Genomic DNA, 27,556 nt, shown 5'->3' with positions numbered 1-27,556 from the left:
ACATTTTAGAAGATGTTAATGTTATCTTAAACATGCCACGTCTTAACGTATCAATTCAAATTAATTGTATACAACTGAAAATGTCAAAATGGTAGCCAAAGAGAAGTGAATACTTTCTTTTGTACCACAGGCAGAGTCTATTGTTGTTGCCTGTTTCGTTCTGCATGAAGAGGCATATTTAATGTTGTGGTAAAGTTGTATGAATGTGCCCTGTTGCTAAGAACTGATGGACCTCATTAGATTCTTTGCACAAACTTGTTAGGATTAGCCTCTTGGATGAGTGAGATGGCTGATTTTAAACTTGTGCTTTGGAGTAGAAAAGTTAGTTTTTGTTAGTTAAACACCCAAAGCCTTAAAATACTATGTATTGTGACACTTTGTTCTGTACAGGTGTACATAAGTGTACAAGAATGTAAATTGTTGTACACAGTGCTTTTGTGTATTATGTTGTTTTCTACAATATAATTTAGAGTACTTTACCAACTTTATCACTATATTTTTTGTTCATTCCTAATTTAGTATTTGTTACAGTATTGACTATTTATTTAAGTAACTTGTTGGAACTATTTATTTTGTGCTGCGGTGGAGCAAGTCTCCAATCTTTTTGTACTTTTATACAGTTTTTATTCTTATTTACTTTTATTATACCATCATGTTTAAATTATTGTTGTAACATCAAGATGCCTCTTCCACACACTGATTGGCCTCAATGTGAAATATGTGCCTTGGTGAAATAAATACTAAAGAATGTGCACAATGGATTTTAGTATATATTTATTACCTTTAGTTCACATGCAATGTAAACTGGGACAGATGGGAGCTACGGCCATAGACTGTATATAAAGAGGTTAGGGCAGACACACCTTGAGACACACACACACACACACGCACACACACACACACACACACACACGCACACACACACACACACACACACACACACACACACACACACACACACACACACACACACACACAGAACTACGTTACCCAGAAGTCTGTGCACAAGAGTCAGAAAATAAAGGATACATATTGATTGTGAAAACGCTTTATAAATTATTTTTAAGATATTGAAGTGTAGATACATGACTGATAAGTGCTTCAAGTCAAATTTGGAAATCAGAAATATTTTAAGCAAGGTTTAAAAACGTCAATCTGTCTGTTGAAGCTCTTAGCCAATGGCAGTAGTACATCTATTGTAGCAAACAGCCAATCGCCGTCGCTGTTCTTAGAAGGCGGCATCGGGTGGAGAACTGCTGTTAGTTTGCGCTGTGTTTATTGTTAAGGTTGTGTGGATTAGCACTGCGGTACCCAGTTCCTTTTCATAATATCAACAATATAGCTTTAAGATGAGTTAAAGATGCTCGGTGAGTACTGCTTCCGCCTGAATGTATGCACATCCTTATCGAGCAGTTAACCGACGCTATTCCGCATTGACGGGGCGAGATTAGCTTTAAATGAAGGCCAGTAACGTTAGCTGTTTTTGTTGATACTGTGAAAACTGATATTTTCTGTGCGTGTTGTCTGTCGGCTTGCACAGCTGATCGGTTATATTTGGATACACTTATAAAGTAGCTTCATGTGTAACCTCGCTGTAGCCTCTGTGTGTATTGCTAATAAGCACCCATAGATATGGTAAGCACCGCACTGCGGGGACTGACTGCCAGAGGAAAGACAGCAGGGAGGGGGCGGCGGGACTAGCTTCATACAGGATGGAGGGAGGGAGTCAGGGGGTGAAATTTAAAGGGGACATTCTCACCAGGAGTTACCAAGTTATAATACTGTATTTAATTCCATTTCTCAGACCTGTCCTGAGCTGTCTACTTGGGATGACAGCTGGTGTTTCCAGTGGCTGACAGGGAAAGAGTTTATAAAAGGCACAGAAGAAAACATGAACGAAGGAAAGGTAACAGAAAAACCATGATACTGCACCAAAACTGATCCACGCCTGCTGCCAAGGAACCCCCTCATCTGCTACCAGCTTGCTCTGGTAATGGCTAACTCAGTGGCCTTAGTGGTCCAAGCAGAACTCTTACCACCTCAGTCCACCGCCTCCCTCTCTCATTTCCCATCCCTTCTTGGTTCGGGAGAGGATTGTGAGGACGATGGGGACAAAGGGGAGCTGGTGGAGGGAGACAAGGGAGTAGTACAGCGTGGGGAAGAGGTGGTTCTTGACATGGTGACATCGTCCGTGCCGGGCCCACCCCAGCAGGTCGAGCAGTCGGACCATCCCTTCCAGTGTATGGACTGCGGGAAGAGCTTCAGGTGGTCGTCCAGGCTTACCCACCACCAGCGGAGCCACAACAATGAGAGACCATACCGCTGCAACCTCTGCCCCAAGGCCTTCAAGGGCTCCTCTGCTCTGCTCTACCACCAACGGTACCCATAATTACATTCCCTTTACCACCCTTATAAATGTAACCCGGTACAGAGTCCTGAAGCTGTTAATATTACTTTATGTATTGAAGTGAATAGGAGAGGGAGGCAGAAGTGTCCAAATTCAGGTTTCAGGAAACTCAAAGTAGTGTGTTCCATAATCCATACCTTTTTAATAATAACACAGCTATGGCACCAGTGTGTACAACATATCACAAGAGAAAGTGTTTCAATGTATTTCTATATTGATTATGTGTCACACCTGTGATGGCATATATACTGTATAAGTGTGCTATCTTCCTGAATAGTTACGTTTTCTTTGCAGGTCTCACTCAGGGGAGAAGCCTTACAAATGTCAGGAGTGTGGCAAAGCCTTCAAACGCTCCTCTCTGCTCCAGGTGAGATGTCAAACAAAGTCATTTTCTAAACTGATTCTTTTAGGGAAAAAAGGTCTTACAAATGAGCAAGAAATTTCACATCTGTATCTCCGTCCATCTCCAGGTCCACCAGAGTGTCCACACTGGAGTGCGTACCTTCGTGTGCCCCTATTGCTCTTTGACCTTTAAATGGAGCTCTCATTACCAATATCACCTGCGCCAGCATACTGGAGAGTGTCCATACCCCTGTGACACTTGCCCCAAGGCCTTCAAGAACTCAAGCAGTCTGCGACGACACAAAAATGTTCACCTTGGTCTCAAGCCTTATACCTGCACAGTGTGTAACAAATCCTTCACTCAGTCTACCAACCTGAGGCAGCACATGAGGATACATACAGGTGAGAGGCCCTACATCTGTGGTGAGTGTGGACGAAGCTTCACACATTCATCAAACCTGGCCCTGCACAAGAACTCGCACCTCAGTGCAGGAGGGAGGGAGGCAAAGAGGGGAGAGGATGCAAGGAAGGGACGTGAGGTAGTGGAGGTGGTGGTTGGGACAGAGGAAGTGACATCGTCCATGTTGACTGACATGGTGGGATTTGTGAGCCAGGAGGGAACTGATGGAGTGGGGTTGGGTATGGAAGAAGTGTTCCTGTCAACCACCTCATCCGGGCAGAATCCAAATCTTCTCCCCCAGCTCACCCTCACCTCCTCTAGGGAAGGCGTATGTGCATCTAGGGCCATCGGGACAGAGGTACACCTGAGCACAGACACCGGGGCCAGTGTGCTGCTGTACAGCTGTGGCAGCTGCAGCCACACCTTTGGCACACGAACAGATCTAGAGGAGCACCAGTCCACCCACATGGCTCCAGATGGACATGGGGCCTGTGGAGAGGTGGGGTCTGGGGCAGGGATGGAGGTGGCGGATGGGCTAGTCGGAGCTGGACAACTCCTGGCTGATTTTGAGGAGGTGGTGGAGACTACCACAGTGGCTGAAAATGGACATACGACAGAGGTGCTTCTTGGTCTGACGGAGGGAGCAGATGGCAGCAATACAGTAAGTGATTGGATTAAACTTCCATAACAGAAAGTGAATTGAATTATCTACATAGGGAATCAGGTCATGGAGCGTTGTATGTAGCCTGGTTCCAGACCTCTGAATCGCCACCCACATCTCAGATTTGTTCAGCAATTCAAATATGTCTGGTGTTGTGCCCATTGACAACTGTCTCCCTTGATTAGAGATACAGTTGACTTGAATTAGAGGTCAGCAGGTGGGATTAGAAATGGAAACTTCATCTTCATCTTCAAAAATTCAGACAGAAAAATGGTGACAACCATAGATGAGAGTAACTTTGATTTACAGATCAGCTAATTTCTTTGATCAATGCGACAAAGGGAACTGCTCCTGGCTACTGCAGCTTCTGCGTCAACTGAAAATTACGTTAGCGTGAACGATACGTCACTCGCTGCTGATTGGTTTAGAAAAAACAAGACATCAGTTATCATAAACACACCAGGCTAAATAAATGAAGTGAAACAAAATGGTAATTCAGTCTGATTATTAGATTAAGTTGTATGAGGTACAGTATATCACCTGTTTGTAACATGGTATGGAATAGAATGACTGTACTTTTAAAGATACATTTTTTGGGGGGCTTTTCCGTCTTTATTTGATAAGACAGCTAGGTGAGAAAGGGGGGAGGACATGCAGGAAATCGTCCCAGGTCGGATTCGAACCCTGGACCTCTGCGTCGAGGCATAAACCTCCAAGTATATGTGCGCCTGCTCTACCCACTGAGTGACAGAATGACCGTACTCTTGAAAGTGAAGACAAACACTAATTTGTCTACAGAATTTAATTTTAATTGATGTAAAAAAAAAAAAAAAAATACATACCTACTCTATGAAGTGAGTTTGATCTGAAGATATGTATTATTTATGTGTATAACTTCCTTTGGTTTGTCCTCAGAATGTGGGCACCACCCAGGCCCAGTTTGACCTGCTGCAGAGCTTCACCGAAGTGACTCAGAGCTCTGAGATCGTTCAGCCAGAGGCCAGAACCACATGGGCAGGGCTGTCATGTGGCTACTGCAGTAAGACCTTTAAGACCAGTGGAGGCCTCAATAGACATGTATCACTGGTGAGAATGACTGTTATAATTGCTCTTCTACTAACACTGGTATACAAATTGCCGCACTGCACTGTATATTGAACAATGAGATTAATATATTGCATTTTGATTGATCTATCGTAGAGTAATATTTGCCTCCCGTGTTCCCCTTTTTCTTTGTCCAGATGCACTCTCTGTCATCACAGTCCCGCTCCCAGTTCAGCTGCTCCGCCTGTGACCGCTCCTTTCCCCTTCTCTCCTCCCTCCTCACCCACCAGCACTCCCACACGCCTGAGCAACGTCTCCTGGCTGAGGCAGAGGCTGAGATAGTGTGCCCTCCTTCCCTTTCCCTGTCTCTCCCCCTTCCCTCCTCTCCCAGCCATGCTGATAAGCAGCAGGAAGGGCAGAGGGAGATCCATGTCAACATCATTACCGTCGGTGAGGAGCAAGAGGAACAACCGGCCAAACCGACCAAAGCCCCCAAAAAGACAGGAGCCATCAAGAGCACTCCTGCTGGAGGTAAAGGCATTTTCATAGCAGAGCAGACACAAAACATAGAGACAATGGAGATCTGACTAAAAAATAGGAAGTATGAGCCAAGCAATCTGCTCATGTGTTCTGGTAATTCTCTTACTGCAAAGCTAGCCATGCTGTTTCCAATATCAAATTGGTTGTTTAATACATTTATAGAAACCAGGGAACTTCCTTTCCTCTCAAAATAACTTAACGCTTAAGAGGTTGTTCTTTTCTTTGATAATTACTACAATGGGGCTAGACAATCAACATTAATTCAGTTTTTACTGTATTATGTGTCATTTTGTCATTTTATATGTATGTCATATGTTGTTTGCTTCAAAGTCTTCACTACATATATTATGAGTCTGGACAGACATAGATGGAAACTGCAACTTGATTGGTTGGCGGAGGCGCAACCACAAGGTGGCAATAAGTTTTAATTTTCACAATCGTGACACTGTTTCACACACTGATACAGAGAGGCCATACCGCTGTTCAGAGTGCGGAAAAGCCTTCAAAGGTTCATCAGGGCTAAAGTATCACATGAGGGATCACACGGGGGAAAGGCCCTACCGCTGCACCGAGTGTGGAAAGAGCTTCAAGAGGTCATCTCTGCTTTCAATTCATCAGAGGGTAAGACTTCTGTGGCAAGAAATGTACACACAAGTTAAGTTTCCCAATTAGAGATTCATCATTTGAGAGCTAAATTTGATGTCACCGTATAATTTCAGTGTGTTTTTAGTTGTAACAGTTGTAACTGATTGCAACGTTCACACATTTCCTGGTTGCCTTCTCTTAGGTTGCATTTAGGTTTTATTGGAAAATATAATGAAATGGCAACAATGGGTTTCATTGCATTCTTTAAGTTTTACGTACTACACTTGAAAACTGTATTGTCCAGCAGATACTTAGTTTTTTTTGTATTGTAAATACGATGTGGTGGTAGATCATATAACAAAAACAACTTAAAACACCAAAAAGTGTAATTTTTTTTAAAACTTTCACTTTACCCAGGTACACACAGGTGTTCGGGCATTCCAGTGCCCTCACTGCCCTCTCACTTTCAAATGGAGCTCTCACTATCAGTACCACTTGCGGCAGCACACAGGCGAGAGGCCATATGTGTGTAAGGAGTGTGGCAAGTCCTTCAAGAACACCAGCTGCCTGCGTAGACACAGTCAGATGCACTCTGGACTGCGACCTCATACCTGCTCCATCTGCTCAAAGTCTTTCTCCCAAACCTCAAACCTCAAACAGGTCAGTACAGCTGGGACAGATTCAGCTATGAACTCATGTAGATTATTAGCGTTTTTAGTATGGAATAGATCTGTTTAATCTGATCTTTTTTTTATTAATTTGTCTTCCCTCTTCTTTTGTTATTTCTCTGTGAGCAGCATGAACGCACCCATTCTGGTGAGAGACCCTTTCAGTGCACACACTGCAATAAAAGCTTTACACACTCCTCCAACCTCCAGCTCCACCTTCGGACACACTCCTCAAGCAAGGACTTCAAGTGCCCGTACTGCTCAAAGGAGTTTGTCATGCACTCCTATTTGCAGAGGCACATCCGCACCCATGGCAGTGGTGTTCCCCTGCCCTGCCCTGGTGGTGGAGGTAGAGATGGAGTGGCTGTGAAAGCTAGTGTTGGGGGAGTAACAACCACCACGACTCTGCTCAACCCCATCACTCTGGAAACCTCAGGAAACCATGGCAGCCTGATTGTGTCCCAGCCAGCTCTTAATATTCCCCCCAACACCTCTCAGAACTACTTTATGATTCAGACAGCCAGCGGACTGCAGCTCATTCCTCTGTCATCCCATCCACCAGCCCCTCCACCTCCTCCTCCACCCCCACCACCACCTCCGTCCCAGCCCCAAAACTTCTTCCTTCTACAGTGCCCCTCCAACAATGGCAGCCAGTCCAGCTTGATTCTCGTCCCAACGGCAAACAACCCTCATCCAGCTCCGGAGCCTCAGGCTCTCCCCGTGCTTCAGACTATCCAAGCGCTCCAGCCCGTCCTAAACCAAACACAGACTCGGATTTCCCACTTTCCGACATCACAGCAACAACAGCAGACCAGGTTCATAATCACCAACAATATCAACAATACAAACATTTCTGCTGCCACGCCAACACACACTCTCTCAGCCAACTCCCTACTGACCAAGCCCATATTAGGGAAAAGCACACGGACTGCTCGGGGCAGACGGGGACGTAAACCAAAAGCTACTCTTCAGAAATCTGCAGCAGCTCCTGTCACTCATACTGCAGGTGGAGCTCTGTCACTGTCAAACTGTAATGTGACCAACGTCTCACAGACTATTTCTGCTGCTACAAAGTCCTTACTATCATCTGTATCCACAGTGTCTCACTGTCCCCTGTCAACATCTTACACTGCTGTCCCAATTCTTTCATCTTCTACCACTGTAGCCCCCTCAGTGGACACCTCAGGACCCCCATCAACTGTTACCATGGTTACATCAGGCACCACAGTAGCCACAGCATCAGTTTCTAATCATACAACAGTGGGGCAAGTAAGGACAGGGGATGCCATGGCAGGGAAACAGTTTGTTTTATGTTTTGATAATGAAGGACGGGCAAAGGACGGGATGAATATTGAGGAAGGTGGGCAGTCATATGTGTTACAGTTTGAAGGGGATGCATCAGGAGAGACAGTGGATGGAGGAATAGGTGGAGAGGGAAAATCACTTGTGTTGCAGTTCAAGACAGATGGGCAAGGTGAAGGAGCAAATGGGGGAGATAAGGGAGGGATGATGTCACTTCTGCATGAATGGGGTGGAGAAAAACAGGGGGAGAGACAGACAGGCGAGGAAGGCAGCCAGGGAGAGTCTTATGTCCTCCATTTTCACACTGAGGCACAGGACAGTGGTCCGTCCAGTGCTACCTTCAGCCAAGGGCAAGAAACCAGCTTGCATCTTTCCTGCACACCTACCCAAAGTTTGGTGCCACTTGATGGGCAGGAGGTTGTGTTTGAACTTGGGGGTGAGACCAAGATAGAGCAGGAAACGGAGGAGGGTATGCAGATGATAGCCCTGATAGAAGGTCAAGGGGGAATGATGGGAGAAGAAGGGGCAGGTTGCAATGCCGCAAGTGGGAGGGTGGACGAGGACGGAGGAGCCATGGAAGGCATATTTCAGCTGGGAAATGGAGAGGAAATTGTCATAATTGAGGTCAGCACCAGTAGCTTAAGAGAAGGAAGAATGGAGAGAGGAGGGGATGGAGAGATCTCACAAAGTAGTGAGGTGAAATATGAGTGTGTAACAGCTGAGGCAAATGAAAAGTCTGTAAAGGAACACAGCTCTGCAGCCAATGTAGAGGTTCCGACATCATCTGAGGACACAATAAGAAATGGACCTATACTTAACTCTAAATAGATGCAGTTCTCTAACTGAAAGTGTGCATGTTTGAGAAGAAGAAAGAGAGTGTGTGGGTGTGGGTGTGTGGGCTCAGTGTGTTAGCACTTTAGTTTGTGTTCTCCTGGAGCTGAGGGAGAACATGCAGTTAGATGAGTACTGTGCTGTCATCCCATGGTGCCACATACTAGAAATGTTATACATTCAAATAGGCTGTACATGGACCTTGGAATATTCCTGATTATATTAGTTTAAATGATACTGTCATTTGCAGTTTGTTTAAGTAATTATGACTTTTTGTGAATAAATGTACATGGCACACTTTCTTCACAATGTTAATAGTAAATAGTTCATTATTAATAAATCTGTCAATATCTTTTATCGTTTGCCTTTTTTTGTTTCTTTCTTGTAGTTTGAGTTTGTCCTTTAAAACACATTAAATATTCAAAGGTCGTTCATTAATTGGAGCGCTGTTTACGTTGTTACGTTGCGTTTGCCATTCACGTAGCCTTTGCGCAGTGCGGCCATGAGTGCGGCTCATGCTTACGGAAATGACGTAGATGAACACATTGAAAACGTGCAACGGGACATAGAACAGAGTACGTTTGTGTTCAGAATAGCTCCTTTCCGTAAGAAATGTCTCTGGTCTATTCTCTGGTCCGTTTCTGCTTTAATCTTAAACATGCGGAGTGTTTACCCATTTTCAGTTTAATTTGAGCAGCGTCGCGGAGAAGGTAAGCAAAACCGGGATTTAGAGCAGAAGCAGGGGCTCTAAATGAGCACTTCGTAATAACCATATAAGGATTTGAACAAGGTCTTTTCGCCTGTAGCGTGCGTTATATTCAAGTACAGAATGATGACGACACATGCATGCTACAAATCCTCCATAATCCCCCATCTGTCTCTGTCTGTCTATGTTGTTTAGAGCCAGCGTGGTTTTACTAGCTTACTGTCGACGAAGTCTAGTGCATTGCATAACATGAATATTGGAAATATCTGACCCATTTCAACTACAGCATGTGTGTCATAGTATAGATAACACAATAAGGTCTACAGAAGTATCAGTTATTTGCATGATTGAGTATCAAACATCGTTGCATTTCAGTGTCACTTTTCTTTTTAACAACCAAAATAAATGACTCCCCTGTTTTTGTAGGGTCCCTGTGCACACTGTGGATGTGTGTAGAAACAGTGTTGCAGCAATCCTGCTGTTGGAGCATAAAGCCTAAACATGGTGAGGCTGGAGCTGGATCAGGTGGTGATGAGGAGGATGAAGGAGGACGACATAGAGATGGTCAAAGCCCTCGTCAAGGTTTGTACAATATAATTAGACAGGAGTTTTTAGACCGGCTACATTCATCATAATGGGAATTTACTCTTGTCCTTGTGAGGCTGATTTCTTTTGACTTGCATGTCACCAGGAGGGCTGCGAGGGCACAGAAAACCGTCTCATCCTCCACATCCTCACACGTCCACTCTGCCTCTTCATCCTGGCTGTTTTCTCCTCAATCCTGCGCTGTCTTGTCCATTCCTTTATCCTGGCCCTTGCTATTCCTGTCTTCCTGCTAATTATCTTTCTCAAGATCACCATACCGCGGTCCACAGGGGTTCTGGGCAGCAGCCGCCCCTACTGGGACTACGTGGGTAGCAGCTACAGAGGGACAGAGGATGAGACACTGCAGAATCCCTACTGTAGGATCAGTGGGAAAACATCAGTGACTAAAAAGGTTAGTCTACTGGTTAGCCTGACGTTTTTTTTTGGGGGGGGGGGGTTTCTCTTAGTGAGGAAATGTTGCAGCCAAATAATCTTATTTCTTTTACTCAGCCAAGGCGCAGAATCGCACCCAAAGACAAGGACAAAGATTTGTCAACAGAGAATGTCACCCCAGAGAGGGAGCAGGAAGCAGGGCAGGTGTGGGTGGCAGACTGCGATGGTGATATCCTCGGGTGCATCTTCAGGGAAAGCGAGAAGCGAGCGAATATCCGGAGGATCTGCAGGTTGGTGACGGGCTGCTGGTACCGCAGGGAGGGTCTGGGCCGGCTGCTCGTCCAGAGTCTGGAGCAGAGAGAGAGTGAGGGTGGCACACACAGAGTGTATGCACACGTCCCTTACCCCTCCAAGCTGGGGGAGGCCTTCTTCAGGAAGCTGGGCTATCGGCAGTTTGAGGAGGGGACTGATGAGGAAGAAGATGACAAGGAGGAGAGGAAGCTGGAGACTCCAGAGAGAGGCTTTCTGGGATACCCCCTCACTAAAGTGTTTTACAAAGACCTGTGATTGAGTGGTGATGGACTCTTGGAGGGGAAAAAGTGGCATTGTAATGGCTAAAGGTAAAGAAGCCATAAAATCAGTGCAAACTATAGATCCCTGCAAAAGGTGTTATTGATTAGTTTGAGTTCATAATTTATTCAGTATTTGTGTTATTTATTTATTTAGTGTATGTGTTGCTGTTCTGTATTAAGTATCTCTCCATTCTTATAAAACAAATGGATGTTTATTATTTAATCATTCAAATATGACACAATGAAGCCACAGTAATGCTGTTCTATCATTATTTCTAATTTAATAAAATATTTATGTAAAATATGTGTTTTACTAAATATGTGTTTGTGTGGTTCTTTTCTTAAAAGATGTCCATAAAGAAAATTATGTGTATGATTGCACACGTTTTTGTGTGTGAAACCATGCAGATGTGTAGGAGGATGTACAGTTACTGTATAGGAAGTGTGTGTGGTTTATGTGAATCTGCAGAATTTATCTGCTTTCATCCTTCTCCACGCGCCTTTGCTGCCGTTGCTCACCCTGACGTACAGTATGTGGGTACATGAGTCTGCAAATACAGTGCTCCCTCCTTTGTCTTCAGTTTTTTTCTTCTTTCATTTAGGTTTTCTTTGTTGCATTCTTTAATGCTGAAACTTTGACAGGAAACAAATCAATACAGTTTCAAACATTATTCATTATTATTATTATTTTTTATATAAATTGTCAAGTTAAAATAAAAAACGTGTTCTGGTTACAAGCTCTTAAATGTAAGGATTTGTATGCCTTTTTTAAACCTCAAACTTAAGATTTAAGATTTTTTTTGGGGCATTTTCAGCCTTTATTTTGATAGGACAGCAGAAGACATGAAAGGGGAGAGAGATGGGGGAATGACATGCAGCAAAGGGCCGCAGGTCGGAGTCGAACTCGGGAGCGCTGTGTTGAGGAGTAAACCTCTATATATGGGCGCCCGCTCCACCAACTGAGCCATCCGGGCGCCCAATAAGCAATTTTAAGGCTTCACTTTGGGCTGTGGTAACATCAGTATATTACATTAAATATGAATTGCAAACATAGATTAATTAATAATAACAGAAACTCTTAGTTGCAGCCCTAAAATATTGTATTTATTACAAAGATTTAATCAAAATCTGAAAGAAATACTTGGATTTTAGTTTCAAAACTAATTTGCATTGCAGATTTAAACAGCACATTAAATACAGTATATGCATAGGTATTCTGACTCAAGAATGTGTGTGGTTTACAGGTGACTGGCAGTTTATGTGACTAAGTGGGGAAATGCACACAGCCCCAGTCTGAGGCTAACCTTAATATGGTTAGCAGCTCACACGCTCGCATTGCGCATCTAGCTCCTTCTAACCTCAAGCAAAGTCAGTATAGCATCAATGTGCCACAGATAAACACCACAGGATGTTTGTACAATGTTAATGTGTGTGGGAAGGAGCCATATCTCACCTGATGTGAAGACAAATAAAGGCCTATACTTTATTGCAAACTCAATCATGCAAACTGTAGTGGGAAATCACTGTCCTTTAATTAACTTTGATGAAAAAGCTGAGACACCCAGTAACATAAGTGTTGTTACATGCATGAGTTAGTGTGTGGTAAGGTCATTTTCAGTTTGTGAAAGCTGTATTTTTACTTGTGCCACTTATTGGTCATCATCAGGTCGTTTCTTCATGACTGTCAAAGAGCAGACACCTGTTGGGCCTCTACCCGCCTGATCTGTAGCTATTATTGTTGTCAGGAAACAGATGTGAGTTCACACACTGGAAAGAAAGTCTGTTTGTGACTGTGGTCATGTGCGTCTGCACGGTATGGCTGTGTGTGAGTGTTTGTGTGCGCGTGTGCAGTGTGTGGGCGGGTGGGTTTTGGAAAGTATGACTTGGCATTTCCTACACCCAGTTTTTGCCCCTGACTATGGCTTAAATGCACAGCCGTGTCTGGCCATACTGTACTACTCCACCACACACAAACACACACACACACACACACATCAGAGCAGTGGTAGTGCACGTGAGCATTCATGTGTGACTGTGAGATGACCTTGGTCAACTGTGGTCAAACCCAGAGAGCTGGGTGGGAAGTGGTTACATAGAGTTTGGCATTTGATCAGCCTCTTAAAATCGAGAAAAGACACATGCACACCAGATCAAATGTGCAGGCTTAGTGCACCGTAAGGCTAATGCAATATGATGTGAGGTTGCTCAGATCATGCAGACACACACACACACGCGCACACACACACACACACACACACACACACACACACACACACACACGTGAATCACTCAGAATTTTGGGGCACCACACAATCATAGGATTAATTAGATAAATTAGTTCCAGATGATGTATAACATATAGACTGTGTTAATGACATGCTCATACAGATGGCTAACACACAACACACACACACACACACACACACATGCGCACATACACACTCACAAATGAGCTCCAAAAACAGCCACCCTGGGAAACGGTGAATTCCCCAAACCACAGAGTGCATGAGAGGGTGAGGGGAGTCATGGGAAAGTAGGATGCCTGCATGCAGTGCCACTGAGTGAGCAGACTGGGCCAGAGCTAAAACAGACAGAGCAAAGAAAAGACGAGAGCAAAATAATACACATCCTGATTTGGCAAGGACGGATGACAGCATCTGATGGTTCAAAGGCTTATGGGTGAGATTTATTCACACAATGTGGTCGGTCAGCTGGCCGGCCGTTCTAGCACACACGTAGGGTGAGGGAGGTCGATTACAGTTCTGCTCCCAGTCTGACACAGTTTGGGAAATCCCAGATCAGAGGATGAAGTAGGTGTCAGGGGCCTGCAAGGTCTGGGAACACCTATGGCTCCACCAAATTTTGGTGCCCAGAGGATGTGGGGGAACAAGTTAAGTGGAAAGGCTGAATAGCAGGATTGGTCGATCCCACTGTGGATCAAGGTGAGAAGGTACCTGGAAGCTTTTACTTAATGATCTGGGAAAACTAAAGCGGAAGGGCCAGAGACTGGATGAGTCTTACGTGTTATGAAAGTTCCAGTCAATCGGCTAAGTTTACTGACGTCTGTAAAAAAAACTCCAAAGGTTACAAATCACGTCAAACACTCCTCCTCTCATGTGTGTTCACTCAGATTTAGTTAAATCTTTGTTGTGTAATCTACTTCCACCAATAAAATTCCTTTATTGCCTTGTAACCAAAAGATTGGTTTCACTTCAATCACCATGTGAACTAACGTTAAAATGTTTAAAACACAGGAAATGTGATGCCCTTAAAAGAATTTAGAAGATGAGTAATTTATTTATAGCTTTCATTGTTTTGCAGCAAGAAAATACAATCCATCCATCTCTTTTGTATCACGCCCCCTGAATTTACTTTGAAAAATCTTTCTGTCCAACCAGAAGCTGCCTCTGTTGTCTGCAGGATGTTTATGTTTAGAGGTATATGTTCTCAGTTCCCTCCCTTTAACCCCCCAACACACAAACACACACACACACACACACACACACACACACACACACACACACACACACACACACACACACACACACTTTCACTCTTTGTCATTTACCTCCATTTATTGTACCCGCCGAGTAAGACAGCAAAGCGCGTCTTTCGAAATGATTACAAAGCTAGACAGGTGAGCAAAATTCATACATTCTATTTATATGATGTATGTCTTTCTATATGACACATATTTATACAGATTACACATGCATACTGTTAAATGAAAAAAGGGTTTTTACAAGTGATGATACTTTGATACTAGTATAAAAATATTCTTTAGTGAAATTCTGTTTAAATAATTATGACACTATACCACCTTTGAGCATCATCAATTGAGGTTTCAGTATTAATGAATGATGAAGGCCTTTAATGTCCTGGTTTCGCTAAAAGTAGTGAAACTGAGAGTGAGAAAAAGCAGTGAATGTTAGTCGTCTTCTGACTATCAATTACTCACATTTGGTTAACCACAGGTTTTACATGAGTTTATTGTGCTAATTACTATAGGTATCAAATTTGAATTCATGTGTGAGCTATCTGACTAATAATAAGTTCAAATGGTAATTTAATGAGTGTCTTTACAGAATTGTTCTCATATACTTTCCTGGCGTAATTACAGAATACTACTGAGGTTCTGTTGCCAACGCATTCTGTTTACAGAACAGCAACGCTCTTGAGAACAGCATTATTACTGATTAAATGTTGACTGATAAATTCAGATTGCAATTTTTTTTTTTTTTAAGTGGATCTATTATTTCAAAAAGAACGTTTTAAATATTCTTTAGGTAGGATGTACTGCGCCCACATGTCATTACCTAATAAAAAGGACACCATTTATCCCTGTGTCTCAGTGTGCTTTTGCCCCGAAAAAAGTTCATCTACCATTACAAGAACATGCGCTGGGCAAGGGGTCGCCATGAGACATATCTCTGCTTTGTAGTGAAGAGGCGAGTGGGGCCAGACTCCTTATCCTTTGACTTTGGACACCTCCGCAATCGCAATGGCTGCCATGTAGAGGTAAGTTATGTGGGTCAAGATGGGGGAAAGGCAGAAAATAACAATTAAAAGTATAGGATGATTTTATCCCTGTTATTTCTTTTCATTCTCCATAGCTGCTGTTCCTGCGCTACATTGGAGCCTTGTGCCCTGGTTTGTGGGGATGCAGCGGTACTGGAGAGAGGAGGCTCAGTTACTCCATCACCTGGTTCTGCTCCTGGTCTCCTTGTGCCAACTGCTCCATCAGACTGTCCCAGTTCCTCAGCCAGACGCCCAACCTTCGCCTAAGGATTTTCGTCTCTCGCCTTTACTTCTGTGACACGGAGAACAGCCCTGAAAGAGACGGCCTAAGAATGCTGAAAAAAGCTGGCGTGCAGATCACAGTCATGAGTTACAAAGGTGGAGGCATACATTGGTGTATATGTGGTAGAGGCGATGTGTATATGATTCTAGAGCAAGAAACTAATGGAAGATCAAACAAGCCACATTCCACTTAAAAAGACAATGTTTTCCTTATCATGGTCGCTTTCTGGATGTGAACAATGATATGTTTTTCCTCTCTCTCTTCAGACTTCTTTTATTGCTGGCAGACCTTTGTGGATCGTAAGCAAAGCAACTTCAAGGCCTGGGAAGAGCTGCACTCAAACTCTGTTCGCCTTTCCAGAAAACTCAACCGCATCCTCCAGGTAGAAGATTTACTATACTGCATGTCTTTCTTCAATCTACAGTCTTAAGTCGAACCAATCAAGATTTGTTTAAAAATTATAATAATTATATGTTTTCTTCCTTCCTCCCTTTCTTTCTTTCTCAGCCTTTTGAAACAGAAGATTTAAGAGATGCCTTCAAGCTTCTTGGACTGTGAAAAATACCTGTGACCTGTGATCTGGTGTTACCATTAAGTCTATCATTAAGTCTGTATAGAAAAAGACATGTTGGTGTTGGTCCATCACTACAACTGCTTTTACTGAGAATGAGAAAAACTGAGAAAAGTTGTGGCAAGGCTTGCAACATTAGGTAGCTGCTGCTTGCTGTTTCTGTAGCAATATGGTCATGTGAAATAAAACAATGCAATAATTATGTCTTGTGTTGTTGATGTTAACTCATGTTAGCCAAGCTAACGTTAGTTTTTCAAAAATGATTATAGAACTTCCGCTAACTGGTGTATCCAGCTAACTGCTAGTAGTAATAACTGTAGAGCATTGGATTTTAGTTTCAAAACTAATTTGCATTGCAGATTTAAACAAGCAACTATAGTGACAAATTATTGCACTTTCATAAAGTTATGGGAGTGACATATAGCAAAAACGTAAATGGTTCAAATTGAAGCAGCAGAGGCAGAGATATCCTAAATGTTAGCTCCTAATACAAGTCAACACTTTTTGTGTGGTAAATGCTCATTTCTTTCAAACTCCATGGCATGCCCCAGTTTGTAATCCAAATGTAAGCCAAAACCTACTCATGTGATGTCACTTAAGATATTTTCTTTTAGTTGATGCAGGCTCAGAAGTACTTTCGTACTTTCCATGTTGAGTAAAATATCTTTGTGTGTATAATTGGTGGAATGTCCCTTTAAGAGCATCACTGAAACAGTAGCAGTGAAGCTGGGTCGCCAGTTTGTGCGCGAATACACCGTCTATTACGGTCACGCAGCTTTAACGCCGCACGGTCGGACACGCCACTCACCGTCACCACCAACGGCGGCGTGCACCGACTGAGTAAAAGTCAAGATGGCGACTGACGGTCAGTCCGAGTACGAGGCGGTCCTCTGTGTCAAACCTGAAGTCAACGTTTACCGAATCCCACCGAGAGCTTCCAACCGGGCTATCAGGTGAGGGGGAGCAGCGGCCTGACGGCAAGATTTCTGACCCAGCATCCGCGAGCTGCAGCCGTTAGGAGTCGTTGCCTCGGCGACCTACCTACCGAGCTCATCCCCTAATCACGCACGCTCAAGTAACGGCGGTTTTTGTGCTGGTTGTTATTGTATCATTTACAAGGTCATCATGGGAAATATCAACGGTTATACCTGCACTGCGTTAGCCCTCTAAACAGGGACTGGGATGGATGGGTCACATTCCTGTCAGTTAATATGCTGTCGTCCAATGGCACATCAGGATAAATAATGCTTACACTGCTTTAAAGTGATTTTTATAGGACAACTTTCTCGGTAATGACATTTTATTTAGCTTTAGAGACTCTTCTTTTGCTTGTCTGACATTTAGGTAGTAAAGTATAACAGAGCAGCATCCCTGGAGCTGTAAAAAGCCTTGCTCAAGGACACTTCAGCAGGGTTGATGCTGTTTGATGAACAAAGGTTAAACATGGCCATGGGTAATCAAACTGAAAGACAGTGTTGTCCTGACAGATACCTTTATCTGTTTCTGAGTTATCATGCAGGAGGGCTGTTGTGTTGTTGAAAAGGTTGACATTGAATTGTTTACGCCCTTTTTCATTGGCTGGTGCTCCAGCTGCATCTGAGTAGACATCACACCAACCAAACAGTAGCATAGGCCTGAGTCCCATGAGACACATGATTGGTTAACCAGTGACCGTATGTACAATGAGTAAGGCTGATGATGTAATATTTCAGCCGTAGGTCTGATGCCTTAGTCACGGTCTGTTCACATAGAAAATAGCCCAAAATAGAGCTACAGTGTGTCTGAGTTTTGGACGAATCATAACAACAGACACGTGCACCCAAAACACAAATCTCCTGTTTTTCTTGCCTTTTCTCCCCATCCGTGTCAACATCAGTCTCAATGAACCGCTGTCACCAATTTACCTACATCACACTACATCTCCTTGACTGCCTGTGTGTGTGTGTTTGTGTCTCAGGGCTGCTGATTGGAAGCTGGATGCTCCCGATTGGACAGGACGCATGCGTGTGACGGCCCGGGGCAAAGTGGCCTACGTGAAATTGGAAGACAAAATCTCTGGTGAGAGAGAAGCAGACAGAACAGTGCCATTGTTTACTGGCACTGTCGCTGTTGTAAATCATTTCACTGTGTTCGCCATCCCCCTCTCTGTTACTCATCTATTCCAAGGTGACCCAGCCCACGTCCAAGCATGCAGTTTATTTTGAAGCAAACTGTGCACTCTGTCTGTGCATTTCAGGTGTTGGCATGGTTGTTGTCCTCGGCTTATACTTTATATTGCCCCATTTTTTTATATGATCTGAATACTAGAAGTTGGATCCATCTTGCCCAGCATAAGCCAACTGTTTACTTTCTTGCCCTATTATAAATCTGAGGATTTCTTAGTTTCTCTTCATGATCCAAATTTCCACTGGACCATTTTGCCAAATAGATAACGAAGATATTTATTTTGTTCTACAGGGGAGCTGTTTGCCCAAGCACCAGTGGTCGAGTACCCTGGCATCACAGTGGAAACAGTTAGTGACTCAAGCCGTTACTTTGTGCTCCGCATCCAGGATGACAACGGTGGGTAAACTGTTTGTTGCTAAGCTATACATATTTTGTAAATGTGCTCATAATTTAGAACATGTTTGAAGAGGATGATCCAGAGCAGAGATGTGAAACTGTTTAATTGTAGTGTACAGATTATTGTAAGAATCTGCCAGGTTTAGTGTGCTTTTGTGTGCACTACCTCGCAAATCTCTTACTAAACCCTAACCCTTGTTTGTTGTGTTCATTCCTCTCATAGGCCGAAGTGCGTTCATAGGCATTGGGTTCGGAGACAGAGGCGATTCCTTTGACTTCAATGTTGCACTTCAAGACCACTTCAAGTATGCAGCTGCTTCATAGTGTGTCACGAATAATAACTAACTAAGAAGTGAACTTATTTATTCTGGTTTATTTAACTATCTCGTAATACTTTTGACTTTTCTGTCTCTCCTCGTTTTCTCCAGGTGGGTGAAGCAGGAAGATGAATTTAAGAAGCAGGAGCAGGCTCCCGACACCACCCCTAAACTGGACCTAGGCTTCAAAGAAGGACAGACCATTACTCTCAATATTGGGGTAACCTTATTTTCATTCAACTTAATGTTTATAAGGTTGGTTAGTGGAAGAGCTAAATTGCTCTCGGTTTGACGATTGAACCACCAAATGTATACTACTATTTTAACTTTTTTTAATCTCTTTTAGTATGTTTTCTCTGTGGTCTTGTTAAACAATCTGGGAACTTTTATAAACCCACACACTCACTGAGTTTTGGGTTCTCCTAATTATACCTTTTCCAGCAATCAAAAAAGAAGGACAGGTCCCGCCCGCAGAGTTCAGGTGGCTTTGGGCTTCTTCCACCTCCTCCTGGGGGCAAGTTAGCCCCACCTCCTTCGTCCAGATCTACCAATCATAACACACAACCATCTGCAGGAGGAACTGACACCGGTGGGTAATTGTAACAGTACAGTACAGAAAGCCGGCGATGTCATGCACCTACAGTCTGTCTTGCGTTTTGTTTTCTCATCATCTGGAAATAAATACATCATGATCTCTACATAAGAAGCTCTGTTATCCTATATATCCCATAATAATTATTCCATAATCACAAGAAAGTAATTTGAAAGCTTGTTATGTCAGGATCACACCATATGTATACATATACATGTCAAGATTACAAACAGTGGACTTCATGTTTTGTCATTCATTGTGTTCTGTTGAAATCTCAAAAATGATTTCTCATGATCATGAGAAAACAAAATTTGGAGACCGATGGTTGTTCTTTTGGTCAACATATCTGTCAGCAAGCATAGCATTGTCCTCACCTCTGTTACTGTAGAGATAGCTCAGCCCAAGCTTAACTCAATCTTAAAGGACAATTCCGGCGCAAAATGAACCTAGAGGTTAATAACACATGGGTTCCCGCATCGACCGTTCGCTGGGATATGTTTTCATGCTGATCGAATGTGACCAGTTTTAGCGCAAACCGCTAATTAGCTTATAAAGCTAGTCGTCGGGGCATGCGAAAGTATAAAGAAATAGCTATTTTTATACCACTAACAAGGCTCAGTGTAACCAGTAACCAGTAACATAACTCAAGCACAGTGTTCGTCGTTCGACTGGTCATGACTGTTTTCCCAAGATGGTGCCCGCCTGTATACCGAACGGTACTGTCTTTATAAACTATGTTTTTAATAAACTGTTTGTACATTTACAACATTCTCAATGCTTCGGTTTACATGTAGGGACCATCATTATGCTACCGTGGAAGTGTGGTGCTATTTTGAGCCTTGTTAGTGGTATGGAAATAGCGATTCCTTTTTACTTTCGCATGCCCCGACGACTAGCGTTATAAGCTAATTAGCAGTTTGCGCTAAAACTGGTCACATTCGATCAGCATGAAAACATATCCCAGAGAACGGTCGACTTGGTACCCATGTGTTATTAACCCCTAGGTTCATTTTGCGCCGGAATTGTCCTTTTAACTTAATTGTGAAAATCTACTTTTTGGAAGTCTAAAGGAAGGTTAAACCTTTAACATTATTACCCCGATAATCCATTGCATTGCATCTTTACATCCGTGTTCAACCTGCAGGTTGTTCTAGATCGGTGCAGCTGTTTCATTCACAGTGGGACATAGTGTGACCTCAGAAGTCATACAGATTGAGAGTTCATGTTAATAGTCAGTATAAAGCAGAGGAAAGTTTTTAGTTGTTGAAAGCTTGTATTTCCTTTGCCCCATTGGGGGCTGTTTCCAGTGGAGCACTTGTTTCAACAGTCTTTACAGTGAAAGTGGTGAGTGCAGTGTTATGCTGACCTGTAGGAATAGTAACCAAAACTATGACCGATAGACTCCAGTTGTAAAATACTGGAATTTTCCTTTAAAACAAATATTGTTGCCCCTCTCCTCTCTGGCCCTCTGCAGCAAAGACGCTTTTAAACTGAAAATCACACTAGTTTATATCACTAAACTGAAATTGTTTTCAATGCACTCCAAGTGGTGTTTAGTCATGCACGCAGTTTCGGTTTCATGTGCTGAAGTTTGGTGATGCTTGTCTGCAGTCATTTGAATACAATGAAGGTGTATGGAAGTTTGGTTGTGGTGCTCAAAGCATTGAGAAACGTAATTTGTCTTTCCACAAAATGATGTCCCAAATTTCTCAGGATAATCCACAGACCTCTCGTTGAACAGTTTTCATTGAAACTCCTCTCTACCAAAGAAATAGCCCCCAAGAAAACTGTTAATAATAAAGTGTGTGGATTACCCAGAGTAAATGGGAGTTTGTTGAACGACTCATTGCTTTTGAGTTTTCAATGGTTAAAGCAGCACAAATGAAGCCCCATTCACTTCCATTGTGTTTGGGTAATGGAAGACGTTTTAGAGGTCGATATCTCAAGCCCTCAATATTACTAGATCTGCATGGCTAGATACCACTAGGGTGAGCGGGGAAGTACTGTATGTTTATTTATTTGGGTGAACTTACCCTTTAGCAAACTATAATTTTCAGACATCATAGCGGGTAAAATTACTTGTAAGATAAAGATTTTACATTTCTTGTAATCCTGCCTAATGTTGCTGAATTCTTAGACTGATAAGAGACAAACCGTCACATCAGAAATCTGTTTTTGTTACTTTTTCAGAGTTGCATTATGTTTCAGTATTTTTTATTTTTTTGTGTAACCACCAGGTTTTTTGCTAGATCTGGACACCAGTAACTCCAACTCAGCAGCTCCCTCCGACCCCACCAGCACAGCCAGCTCGGACCTGTGGGGAGACTTTGACTCCGTATCCACGAAGTGAGGAGGGATACATTTTGTTTGTCTCCCACTTATCTCTCTGTATACAATGCAGCACATTTTGCTACTTTTGTTTCCCCCCGTTATGGGGTCCCGTATCTCTCCCTGCCAAGCAGGGTAACCCCCTGTGCTAGTTTGTTTTAATTTAGTTCAGTCCCTCATGGCTTTTGCTCTTAGCCAGAGATACACCCTGACCTCATAATCCAGTCTTAATTAGAAAGATTTACAACTATAGGCCATCACGCTATGCCCGCCCCCCATCATACTTGGGGATCCTCTTCACTCTCTCCTTCTGTATATCCAATCTAGCTCTATAGTTTCCATTTTCCCGTTTGAATTCAGCTTTTTCCCTTTTTTGTCCTCGTCTTAATGTTTTATTTGCTGATTTCTATCGTAGAGTATACACAATAGAAATATGAGCAAGGGAGACATAATCAGAAACATCTGATTGATGAAATCAAATTAAATATAATGAATGAATTTCTGTACAGAGAATATTTATTTTAAATGTATATATTGTCGGTAGTTTGTAATTCTTGTCATTGGTGTTGTCATCTGTATGTACTGTAGCTTATTTGATCTCTCAAGTCCCCAGCAGTGGGACTGACTATATGCACTGACTGGCAGTCTACTCTGTCTATGTAGTTAGTAATGCATAAAGTCTGCATTTAACACAGGGATTGTTCAAATATTCGACTTACGTTAAGGTGAAGTTTACCACAAAATGATTTTTACTTGAAAGAAGCTGATTTACAGACTAGTTGTGCTCTCTAGTGGCTCTGCGGCATCAATTTGAGAGGACATTTCAAATTGAGCTGCAGCTGTTGAACACATATTTCACGGGGGATGGGTCCTTGGCACTGTGTGCATTGTTTTAACTGTAAAGCAGTACAAAGAGACAGGGAATTAGGAATGTTTGATGCGGTATGGGTGTTAGCGAAAGAAAGAGAGGCATCAAGTGCTTTTATCTTTGCCTCAAGGGGGAAACAGAAATGATTTAGTCCATGTTATGTCATCTCTACTCAGCCCAGCTGTTAAAGCTGCGACTGGTGAGTCATTTAGGTCACGACCTCTCTCCTCAATGAATAGGTCTGTGTTTCTGCACTGTTCAGTCAGTCTGGGGAGACATTCATCTGCTTAATTCTTTTTTTTTTGAGAAGGTGGTCAGGTCGCAGACCTCAATCACACAGCATGTTGTACTGTACAAACTGGGTTTTAACTGTGAACTTCAATTCTATGTTAAGATGTAATGTTAATGGTATTCTGATGCAGGCAAATGCAACGTGGGACCAAGCTAGTCTGTGTTTGATGCAGTGTTTTGTTGTGATATTGTCATGTACAGAGAGATGGCTTATGTTGCACTGGTATCACATGCACGTGTGTTGTGACAGCTGACAAGTGGTGTGACGATAGATTTTGATTGGAACACAGAGACTGTGTGAGTGTAAAGCCCTAAACAATGTCTGTCAGTGTTTGTTTACTGTTTAAATTATATGCATCTCTCCCAAATGTTACTTGTTATTCAAACTGTATATGAATATGGAAATGTATATGCAAAGAAAAACATAAAGATATACATAGAGTGGGTCTTTCTTTGTACAATGAAATGACTCAGTGCTGCTATAGGCCCATTACTACAGTACCTTTAATGGATCGTAAACCACGGAAGACATGATCTGTGTCAAAAAACACATGAAATGAGCTTCAATATTTCACACTCAAAAGACTAATACATAAACATAGATATGACTCTGCACACTTGTGTGTACGTGTGAAAGAGAAAAAAAAACACCCACAGGTGTCAAGTGGTTGATTTATGGTGTTATGGGCTGTTTTTATTTGACGATGTCCCTGGTTTGAGGCTCCATCCTCAGAGGTGGTCACATCGCCATCCTGGGCCCCATCAGGCCTCGTTTGCCCAGGTTTTGGGGTTGCTACGGCGATTGCGACAGCGTTTCCTATTAGATGACCTCTCAACACGCCTGGGCCACCCGGACAGCTCTCTGCACAGTTCGGCTGTAATGTGCAAAAGACGGATCATTTCTGTAAATGCATGATCACGTACTGTATATCCAACATCATTCTTATTTTACATGTAGAGCATTTTCTTTTTTTCACCTTTATTTTTACAGGCAAGTTATTAGGAACAGGTTCTTATTTACAATGGTGGCCAGACAATGGACAAAGCCACTTATAGGGAGAGGGAAGGAGGGCTAGAAAATAAATACATTAGAAATATATACAGTTTAGAAATTACATAAAATACAATTTGAAATACTACACAGACAACAGTTATAACGAGAGAAGTGCACAGGTACATGGGTGAGTAAGAGAGGGAGAAACCATTCAAATATTTAGCTGGAAAAATGATCATGTAGAGAAGCAACTGCATATGTTCGTGAACAAGGATGATATAATGGTTTTGAAAGATGAAATGGAAATTAGTTTTTCCGGTTTGAGAATCTTTTGCAGAGCATTCCAGTCGCGAGCATCTCACCTTTCAGATACTCATCCTGTTGGCACACCGTCCTCATGCAGATCTCATTGTTGATCACGTAGACACGAGGAAGGCTGCGTCAGAAGTAGGAGACAACATTAACATTTTGAGTATTGTAAAAGAGCTCAAGTGATAGTTTGACCTGGTGTGACAAGGTGCAACTACAGTTACTAGGGGTGGATTGTTACTTACAGTAGATTTACTCAAGTACTGTCTGGAGTACAATTTTGAGGTACTGCAACTTTATACTTTTACTCCACTACATTTATCTGATGTCTGTAGTTATTGTTTGGATTACATTTTTAAAATGTTTGCTCCACCTGGACCAACTACAACATTAAAAAGCTGCTTCCCAATTTATGCGTCAGTGATATTAATCCAATAATAGCATCTAACATGTAACAACCAATCAAAACACGGACAGGGGCTATTCTGCTGCATAACGAGCACTGATACTTTAAGTACATTTTGCTGATAATGCTAATATGCTTTGACTAAAAGGTCCTGAAATTATTTATTCAATCAGCTTCTTATAATGTGCAGATTTGGTTTATTTATTTGATCAAACCACTCCTGCACAGTCCTAATGATAAATTAAAACTATGTGTTTTTTCTGAAATTAATATTTGATTGTTGCTTATTTAGGCATGAATATTCAATGTTATAGCAGGTACTTGATGAAAATGAAATTATGAAGGCAGGCCTTTTACTTGTCATGGAGTAGTTTTATATTGTGATGTCACTACTTTCACTTTAGTGAAGGGACCAAGTACTAATTCCCAATTGCTAAATTAGAACTGGTGTTTGGTAGAAAGATTGCAAACCACCTGTAGAGACAAAGAGCACCAATACATCTCTTGATGGGCCGGTGAACCGAGTACATCCTGGTGCAAGGATACATCTCCTCCCTACAGTCTGCAGAGACAGAAGAGACGAGACATATTTAAAATGTAACAATCACACAGACAAGATGAAGCGCAGGAAACTTTCAGTTCACGGGGCCTCCTGAGAGGCAGGCCAGAGGTCATCTCCAATCTGCTGTCACTCACTGGCTGGCAAGGTGGTGTCAGTGTTCTCTAGAAACAAGGAGAGAAAACACGATCAGGTTGGGAACACATCTTAGCAGCGACCCATCGCAATGACTCAGACTGACAGATGTCATGCAACATAACTAAAAAGGCTTATGAGGAGAAGAGCATTACCGGGCTGCTGGGCTCGGGCAACAGCTGTGAACGCTGTGGAACAGAAACCACATGAGGGGAGTGTTTCGCAGCATAAAAACAAACACACAGCGACTCAACCGTAATTAAACATGATGATTTGTGTGTTCTGTTTGGCAGCGTTACCGTGGAAACTGCAGAGGAGCAGGACCACTGGAAGGCTGCCCATTCCTTAAACTTGTAAGAGGGTGAGTTTTACGAGCTGGAGGAAACCGAAGAGGAAAAGAGTCAGGATGATTTCACAGAGTGGAACTGTTCAATATCCGCACTCAAGAGTTTTGTTGCTGTTTATGTTTCCTTTAATCTCCTTGCATATAAATGCTCCCAGGTCACTGTAATGTTTTCCCTAAGGTTTTGCTCCAGCTAAAATCACAGAGTAGTGCTGTGTTTTGGATAAGTTGTCATCGTTATAGAGGAGTGCCTGATGTCATTTTGCATTGGAATAATCTGTACAGTTGTTGATTTTTATGTAGACTTTGGACTGCTTGTAAACAGCCAGATAAAGTAGCAGAGGAGCAACTGTAAGAACAAGTTTTAAATGACACTTTATAAAGTTTCTACCTCTTAAAATTAGTTTTCCGTCTGGCCCTCACTCTTTCTCCTTCCCTCTCCCGCCCTGCATCATTCCTCTCGTGATGTGTCAGTGTAACTTTGGAGTCCAAGACGTGAGTTCTCTCAAAAGAATGTGTTTTTTTGTGCCCAATTTGAGAGCCCCTCCGCCCCTCCTCTGGTACAGTCGCACATTCTTTTCCAGCTTTCTTTTCATAGAACATGTTACTGTTTTCCCACTGTACAATCATCACAAAGCCCCCTGATCATTGACAGTTTTGCATTTTTCTGCTCCAATAATCCCAGAGTCACACATTTGCAATTACTGATTTGAAAACTCTAGATTGTCCTGGTTTAACTTGGTGCATGCCTCTGTTGATCAGTTTGTGAGAGTGGCATGTTTTTCACTGCTTGTACTTACTGAACTCTGCATACAACCACACATCGCATTACTGTAAAATATAAATTGTGACGTAAATCAGCCGAGCTTTCACTCTTACAGTTCATGTTTACATCCTATGAATAGGAAATATCCTACCATTAATATCTTAGGATGTGAGAGATCCTGCATGTGCAGATGCTCCTCTGTGTATTTGCTATAATATGAGTTAAAATCGGGTGAAAAAGAAGCATAATTAACTCGTACTTACAACTTTTGCTGTCGTCCACAACTGCTTTAGTTTAGTTTTATGAATCTTTTGTCTTTTCTTCTTTCTCCTCCTTCCCTCTCCTCCTCCCTCCTCCTTCTCCTCCTCCTCCCCCTGTCCTCCTAACCATCACAGTTTTCTTGCTTTTTACTTTTTCTTCCTGCCCCAATCTGGTAAATAGATGTATCATGCAGCCTCAGTCTGTTGTGTTTAATTTTAAGAGTTTTTCTTCTTTGGTTCACACACATTTTATTAGACAGATATACCGTTCCATAGCCCTGTTTCTAGTGTCTGATTACCACACAAAGCCAAACATTCGGACTGTCATCTTCCACAAAAAGTAGGTTAGTTGCTCTTGTTCATTACACAGGCTCCAATACATTTATAAAGGTGCACAAGTGAGGAATTTGTCAACACC

The 27,556-nt window shown here is 42.6% G+C and overlaps 5 protein-coding genes across 7 annotated transcripts; 4 read left to right on the top strand and 1 right to left on the bottom strand.

Moving 5' to 3' along the window:
• Positions 1-1,218: 1,218 nt before the first annotated feature.
• znf628 (zinc finger protein 628) lies at positions 1,219-9,086 on the top strand. Its single transcript, XM_039806725.1, has 9 exons — positions 1,219-1,367; positions 1,805-2,379; positions 2,702-2,774; positions 2,878-3,810; positions 4,726-4,896; positions 5,052-5,385; positions 5,861-6,015; positions 6,397-6,639; positions 6,777-9,086. The coding sequence occupies exons 2-9, from the start codon at positions 1,994-1,996 to the stop codon at positions 8,775-8,777; spliced, it is 4,296 nt and encodes a 1,431-aa protein (XP_039662659.1). The 5' UTR covers positions 1,219-1,367; positions 1,805-1,993; the 3' UTR covers positions 8,778-9,086.
• A 231-nt stretch (positions 9,087-9,317) lies between these two features.
• Positions 9,318-11,354, top strand: nat14 (N-acetyltransferase 14 (GCN5-related, putative)). 2 transcript variants are annotated; one of them, XM_039804673.1, is made up of 4 exons: positions 9,318-9,490; positions 9,913-10,068; positions 10,340-10,483; positions 10,582-11,354. In XM_039804673.1, the coding sequence occupies exons 2-4, from the start codon at positions 9,988-9,990 to the stop codon at positions 11,029-11,031; spliced, it is 675 nt and encodes a 224-aa protein (XP_039660607.1). In that variant the 5' UTR covers positions 9,318-9,490; positions 9,913-9,987; the 3' UTR covers positions 11,032-11,354. The 2 variants fall into 2 exon arrangements, with proteins under 2 accessions (XP_039660607.1, XP_039660606.1); XM_039804672.1 differs by having other exon boundaries at positions 9,319-9,490; positions 10,178-10,483.
• Positions 11,355-14,636: 3,282 nt separating this feature from the next.
• aicda (activation-induced cytidine deaminase) lies at positions 14,637-16,545 on the top strand. The gene is made up of 5 exons (XM_039806801.1): positions 14,637-14,673; positions 15,389-15,554; positions 15,650-15,932; positions 16,104-16,219; positions 16,345-16,545. The coding sequence occupies exons 1-5, from the start codon at positions 14,654-14,656 to the stop codon at positions 16,393-16,395; spliced, it is 636 nt and encodes a 211-aa protein (XP_039662735.1). The 5' UTR covers positions 14,637-14,653; the 3' UTR covers positions 16,396-16,545.
• A 642-nt stretch (positions 16,546-17,187) lies between these two features.
• On the top strand, positions 17,188-23,807 carry LOC120562670 (adaptin ear-binding coat-associated protein 1-like). The gene is made up of 7 exons (XM_039806511.1): positions 17,188-17,361; positions 18,366-18,466; positions 18,866-18,970; positions 19,194-19,275; positions 19,399-19,507; positions 19,729-19,876; positions 22,117-23,807. The coding sequence occupies exons 1-7, from the start codon at positions 17,261-17,263 to the stop codon at positions 22,227-22,229; spliced, it is 759 nt and encodes a 252-aa protein (XP_039662445.1). The 5' UTR covers positions 17,188-17,260; the 3' UTR covers positions 22,230-23,807.
• Positions 23,808-23,852: 45 nt separating this feature from the next.
• Positions 23,853-27,248, bottom strand: mfap5 (microfibril associated protein 5). Of its 2 annotated transcripts, XM_039806513.1 has the most exons (8): positions 27,142-27,200; positions 26,913-26,943; positions 26,069-26,144; positions 25,925-25,957; positions 25,772-25,798; positions 25,550-25,637; positions 24,723-24,796; positions 23,853-24,241 (listed from the first exon to the last, which is right to left on the bottom strand). In XM_039806513.1, exons 3-8 carry the CDS (start codon positions 26,109-26,111, stop codon positions 24,129-24,131), a joined length of 378 nt encoding a protein of 125 aa, XP_039662447.1. In that variant the 5' UTR covers positions 26,112-26,144; positions 26,913-26,943; positions 27,142-27,200; the 3' UTR covers positions 23,853-24,128. The 2 variants fall into 2 exon arrangements, with proteins under 2 accessions (XP_039662447.1, XP_039662446.1); XM_039806512.1 differs by lacking the exon at positions 26,913-26,943 and having other exon boundaries at positions 27,142-27,248.
• Positions 27,249-27,556: the final 308 nt, after the last annotated feature.

The sequence above is a fragment of the Perca fluviatilis genome, chromosome 7 (assembly GCF_010015445.1).
Source record: "Perca fluviatilis chromosome 7, GENO_Pfluv_1.0, whole genome shotgun sequence".
Taxonomy (NCBI): Eukaryota; Metazoa; Chordata; class Actinopteri; order Perciformes; family Percidae; genus Perca; species Perca fluviatilis.
This window is presented reverse-complemented; position numbering and strand designations above follow the sequence as displayed.

What these genes read in the sequence shown, in the direction of transcription:
- nat14 (XM_039804672.1), top strand. Translation starts at nt 9,988, where the DNA reads ATGGTGAGGCTGGAGCTGGATCAGGTGGTGATGAGGAGGATGAAGGAG. An exon ending in TGGTCAAAGCCCTCGTCAAG is followed by an intron (nt 10,069 to 10,177) that starts GTTTGTACAATA and finishes GCATGTCACCAG; the next exon opens with GAGGGCTGCGAGGGCACAGA. An exon ending in AAACATCAGTGACTAAAAAG is followed by an intron (nt 10,484 to 10,581) that starts GTTAGTCTACTG and finishes TCTTTTACTCAG; the next exon opens with CCAAGGCGCAGAATCGCACC.
- znf628 (XM_039806725.1), top strand. Translation starts at nt 1,994, where the DNA reads ATGGCTAACTCAGTGGCCTTAGTGGTCCAAGCAGAACTCTTACCACCT. An exon ending in GAGCAGATGGCAGCAATACA is followed by an intron (nt 3,811 to 4,725) that starts GTAAGTGATTGG and finishes GTTTGTCCTCAG; the next exon opens with AATGTGGGCACCACCCAGGC. An exon ending in TGCTTTCAATTCATCAGAGG is followed by an intron (nt 6,016 to 6,396) that starts GTAAGACTTCTG and finishes CACTTTACCCAG; the next exon opens with GTACACACAGGTGTTCGGGC.
- mfap5 (XM_039806512.1), bottom strand. Translation starts at nt 26,111, where the DNA reads ATGGGCAGCCTTCCAGTGGTCCTGCTCCTCTGCAGTTTCCACG. An exon ending in TGCCCGAGCCCAGCAGCCCG is followed by an intron (nt 25,799 to 25,924) that starts GTAATGCTCTTC and finishes CCTTGTTTCTAG; the next exon opens with AGAACACTGACACCACCTTG. An exon ending in TGACACCACCTTGCCAGCCA is followed by an intron (nt 25,638 to 25,771) that starts GTGAGTGACAGC and finishes CTGTCTCTGCAG; the next exon opens with ACTGTAGGGAGGAGATGTAT.
- LOC120562670 (XM_039806511.1), top strand. Translation starts at nt 17,261, where the DNA reads ATGGCGACTGACGGTCAGTCCGAGTACGAGGCGGTCCTCTGTGTCAAA. An exon ending in CCGCATCCAGGATGACAACG is followed by an intron (nt 18,971 to 19,193) that starts GTGGGTAAACTG and finishes TTCCTCTCATAG; the next exon opens with GCCGAAGTGCGTTCATAGGC. An exon ending in CCATTACTCTCAATATTGGG is followed by an intron (nt 19,508 to 19,728) that starts GTAACCTTATTT and finishes TACCTTTTCCAG; the next exon opens with CAATCAAAAAAGAAGGACAG.
- aicda (XM_039806801.1), top strand. Translation starts at nt 14,654, where the DNA reads ATGATTACAAAGCTAGACAG. An exon ending in ATGATTACAAAGCTAGACAG is followed by an intron (nt 14,674 to 15,388) that starts GTGAGCAAAATT and finishes CCTGTGTCTCAG; the next exon opens with TGTGCTTTTGCCCCGAAAAA. An exon ending in CACAGTCATGAGTTACAAAG is followed by an intron (nt 15,933 to 16,103) that starts GTGGAGGCATAC and finishes CTCTCTCTTCAG; the next exon opens with ACTTCTTTTATTGCTGGCAG.